The sequence below is a fragment of the Neopelma chrysocephalum genome, unplaced genomic scaffold (genome assembly GCF_003984885.1).
Source record: "Neopelma chrysocephalum unplaced genomic scaffold, ASM398488v2 Primary Assembly neopelma1_104, whole genome shotgun sequence".
NCBI lineage: Eukaryota > Metazoa > Chordata > Aves > Passeriformes > Pipridae > Neopelma > Neopelma chrysocephalum.
The window spans coordinates 1,636,355-1,641,198 of record NW_020897768.1 but is presented as its reverse complement, the minus strand read 5'-3'; the positions used below and the strand labels follow the sequence as shown (position 1 = coordinate 1,641,198).

Here is a 4,844-nt window from a genome sequence, read left to right as displayed (position 1 = left end):
CCTCCTCCCGCCGCCCCGCCCCGCCGTGCCGTGCCATGCACGCCCGGCTGCCATGCGGCGCCCGGCCCCGCCCCGCTCGCCGGTGCCCGCGGGCGCTCCGGCTCTGCCCGCCACGCTCCCCGCTCCCGGCAGCCGTGCGGGCGCCGAGGGGAAGCCCCACCGCAACCATCACCGCGGCGGCGGCTGCTGAGTCACGGCCTGAATCTCATCCCGCTCCTCCTCCTTCTTCTCCTCCTCCTCCTCCTCCTCCTCCTCCTCCCCCGCGCCGCCGCCTCCCGCCCGGCTGCCGGCTCCAGCAGCGCGGTGCCGGCGGCGATGCCCGCCCCGCTGCCGGGGGGAGAGGCTGCCCGGCACTGCCCGGCCCCCCGCCGCTCGCCGCAGACCCGCGCACGCACAGGGGCAGCCGGGCGCTTGAGCCATGATTGCCGCGGCTTTCCTGGTCCTGCTGAGACCCTACAGCATCCAGTGCGCCCTCTTCTTGCTCCTGCTGCTGCTGGGGACCATTGCCACGATTTTATTCTTCTGCTGCTGGCACCGCAGGCTCCAGAAAGGGAGGCATCCCATCAAATCCGTCTTTTCAGGTCGCTCAAGGAGCCGAGGTAAGAGATGCTGCCAGTCCCCGAGGGCGGCGGGGGGTGCCCCCGACCCAGCCGGCGGTTTCTGCCAGCGGAGGGCCGCTCTGCCTCGGTTTAGCCGGGCAAAGGCTTTAAAGAAAATTCAAGCCGAGCCCAGGACTGCGGCAGCCTTGTCTCCACCCATCCCTTAAAGAAACGTCGGCTAGCGGGAGCGAGGTGAGGGGATGGGAAACCTCCCAGCCCTCCCCGGTCTCTCAAGTGCAGCAGAACTTTATGCTGAACTTCTTTCCGATGAATTAAATATAAATGCCGGGCGGAGCTGCCAGCTGCGCCGGGAGGGCCAGACCCGTCCCGAAGTGTGCGCCAAAGGGCGAGCGGCGGGGTAAACCCGTTAGCCGGAGCGAAATGCGAGGTGGAGCTGGTGAAGCCTGTGTGTCTCTCTGCTTGCCTTCCAGATGCTGTCATGAGAACTCATCACTTTCGCTCTGAGGTAATTTATTTAGCACGCAATTTCAAGGTCAGAAGTTGTTCTCTTTACCCGAGTACATATTGTCGTGGTCTTTTGTTAATGAAATCACATAGTGAACTTTTCATTTTGCATGAAAAACATAATGCATTTCATTTCTTGGTCTGTTTTTTTTTCCCCCAACACCTTCATCTGTGTTACCCTACCGGCCTGCCGATTTGTGTCATTCCCAAAGGTATTGGTTACTTGGAGGAAAGCTGTGCTTACTGTATGTGTCAGACCTCCCTCTGTCCAAAAGCAACCCTGAGCCCAGTTATTGACTGCACTGTACATACGAGCAGAGCTGGTCAGTTTTGCAACTGCAGAACCTCTTGTTTTGCTACCAACCCTCACCTGCGCCCTGCTCCTTGCCAGGGAAGTTGCCTGCTTGGCTTGGATGTTGCCGTGGGAGATCCCAGAAGGATCCAGACTACAAGCCTGTTTGGCATGCAGCTCAGTGAGTGACTTTGTATTCATAGATCAGGGGAATCAAAACTCTTACATGCCAGTGCTGAAAGTATAACACAAACCCCAGACAATTCCTAGTGATTCTGAATGAGGAGAATAATTACTGGGAAAATATGTAAAACAATATTTGGTTTAGTATCCACTTTGTTTCCGTGCTGCCCTGTAGAGCTCCTGTCTAGATATTTCTCTTGCCTGGTTTCCTGCTATTGATTTAAGGCATATCTTCATGCCATTGCCTCATACTCTGGAAGCCTTGAGAGAGAGTTTTGCACTAAAATGATCTTTTGTTTTAAAAGATTTGCATTTTTTTCTTAGCCAGCTGTGGGTGTGAAAATTACCCAGTTATGACTAATGTTTTCAAAAGTGTGCATGGGATATATTTTTGCAATGTGGTTCATATCGGTAATTAGTTTTAAACTCCTAAGTATTTTGAAATTTGTACACACTGTCACAAAAAGAAGATGACATAGGGAGTGTCCTATCTTTATGAAAAGCCCAGGTTTGTAGTTGACTGAACAGTGCTTCAGTAAAGACAAATGTGTCCCTCTAGAAACCAAAAGATTTTTTTCATTATTTAGTTTATCCAATATTAAATACTTGGTTTCCATGTAAAATTCATTCAATCCTTAGCCTAGATAGAGATGAAGTTTCTGTTATACCCTTTTGAAATATGTGCCATCCTGCATGGTGACCCTTAAAAGGGAAGTTTGCAGAGTAATTTATTTTTATTACTTCAGCATGTGGTTATTTGCGTATCACCCAGTCAGAAGTAGATGAATATAAAATATTTCCTAGAAGCTTCCATTTAATGAAACACTCTAAAATAAAGCAATAAAAACTGTTATATTCTTTCATAATTGTCTACATTTTGTTTACATAGAGTAACACTACAGCTAGTGGTCTAAACTGCCCTTTTAAATAAGTAGTGGAGCTGTTTTTCCCTTTATTATCTGATGAGACTTTTGATTCTGAAGAGAAAACAATGACTCATTTGACATCATTAAATTTTCATTTTCCAATTTTTTTTCAAGTAAAATGTTATTTTAATGAATCTAATGGAATAGATTAATGAAAAAATTACAGGCATACTTCCATTAAAAATATTGGAAGCATTATCTGAAGCAGAATTTGACATTTGCAATCTATATCATCACAAAACATCACACACTTCCAACTCCAATAAAGTGCTGATGAAAACAAAGACTTATACATGAAAATATGGGCTTTGCATACTCCCCCACCCCCCAAATGAATGTAACATCTCAACTCTAAGTTTTATAGCACAAGGTACATCTGCTAGCTCCCGCCATACTTAGTTGTTTGTCAGGTGTAGTTATAAATGGTGTTTCTTAATCACATAGAAGATAATGAAAATTGATAGTAAATAGCAGTTGGTTAGCATTCATCTCCTGAGAGCTGCATTCAAATCTGACTTCCCTCACATGTGAACGTGCAGGTGGTCTAGCAGCAGTGCACAGAGAATTATAATTGTCCTATCTACAGAACGGTTGGCAATTCCTGCATGATTGTCTGCCTGCCAGGAAAGCCTTATATTTGGAAAAATAGATATGTGCAAATTTGTGTTGAGATTCTTAGCCAGAGCCATAGCTCTTATGGTGCATGCCTTCATTGTCTATATGCAGTGAGAACTATTGAATACCTTTCCTTTAGTGCTGAACCCCCACATTAAAAAATAAGACTCTATATTATGAGAGGGCAGGTACAAAATTTGAAAATGTATTTATGATCAGCTCTCCTGTTTTGAATTTTATATGCCACTGGTGAATTGAATTCACAAATAGTTGATTCTTTTGGGGGCTTGATTTTTAATGTCTCTGAAAAATATATCTTGTTATAATAGAGCAAGAGTCTATGCAAATATTACTTATTATAGAATGAACTTAAACACTTGACCTCCTGCCTCAAAAACAGGTAAATTTGCATGAATCATTATGAATATAAAATAGGTTAAAGTCTGTCTTTGTTAGAGGTGCTTCATAACAGAAAAAATTAACCAGGAAGAAGATGTAAGAGTTTACCGAGATAATACACCTCACCACTAACACTTATTTACTACCATCTGAAGTTTTTCAGTTCTATTTTTTAGGATATTTTGACTGCAGTCCTTAAGATCATTATGACTATAATTGCTCTTAAGAGTCCTCCATCCCCCAGGTGCTATAGATATTCCATGAAGTCACAAAGGAATCACACCCAGAATAGTTAATGTTTCTAATCTGAGGAAGACCTAGATATGCCATTGCTTTAAAAAGAAAACAAGTAAATTTCCAACAGAAATATTCATTGCTACATGACACGTCAGACTTTGATGTAGCTGTTTGCACTATTCTTTCTTTATTTTGAAAATTAGTTGTAGAATGAAATGTCTGTGCTGAACCCAAATGATACCAAAATAACAATATAACTCAGTGAGAGTTTTACCCAAATAGGGACTATGATCCATGGTTGCTATTATTATTATTATTATTAACCCCTTATATTAAAAATATTTATGTTACTAGTGATTCACTGATTTCATTTTTCTTGTGCTCTCTGTAGAAGTTTGTTTTCTCATGAAGTAGAGGAATTTTTTCTGAGTAGTTTGTGGACTTGGGCTTGATACATTTCCATGTTTAGCGTTTTACATTTGTACCATTCAATTTAAAAGCATTGCTTACTGTGTTGGTGTTGCCATTTCTTGTGATTTAAATTTCTTTCTGAATTAGTTTTCCTTATTGTTGAAGCCTCTGGAGTCACAGGATTATGTGAGATTTTTACCTTTCAATTAAAAAGGAAGTAAGCTTCTAACCCTTAGGCTGGAAGGAATTAATCCAAATGGTATAATTCTTAATATCATTTGATTTGGTGGTAAGAACTGTTGAAAAGGAAGTTCCTCATTCAGGATCTAGAAATGGTTGGGTTTTATGAGATTGTGAAGGGATAATTTTACTAACTGCTAAACCAGAAGTTAATGGTTTTCATATTATTGGGGAAAACATCTTTTGCCTGAAATTTTCTCTGAGTTTTACAGTTTTCCTTTATCTTACCTTTTAAAGAAATACTATGATCTCAGGAACTGAAGGTATCAGTGTTAATGGGTAGTCATGAGCAACATGTTTCGTTTTGTATTTATTTGATTTTGACTCATATATTTTGGGCCAGGTTCCTGTGAATGCTTCCACTGAGACCTATGGGTATAAGTCTACTAGGAAACAAATTCATAGAAGTTTTACAGTCCACTGTAAATCCTGACTTCATATAACCCAGGTGGGACTAGACACACCAGTACGGCAAAC

The 4,844-nt window shown here is 42.5% G+C and overlaps 1 protein-coding gene across 5 annotated transcripts in view; it reads left to right on the top strand.

The window, feature by feature from the left end:
* Positions 1 to 302: 302 nt before the first annotated feature.
* DST (dystonin) overlaps positions 303 to 4,844 on the top strand; it is a 305,079-nt gene continuing 300,537 nt past the window's right edge. For 2 of the 5 annotated variants that reach the window (XM_027695995.1, XM_027695994.1), the window contains exons 1-2: positions 315 to 599; positions 1,031 to 1,092. In XM_027695995.1, the coding sequence (XP_027551796.1) occupies positions 419 to 599; positions 1,031 to 1,092 (243 nt within the window). In that variant the 5' untranslated portion in view covers positions 315 to 418. Of the gene's footprint in view, positions 600 to 1,030; positions 1,093 to 4,844 lie in introns of all 5 variants that reach the window. The other 3 variants (XM_027695988.1, XM_027695993.1, XM_027695996.1) reach the window with 3 other exon arrangements.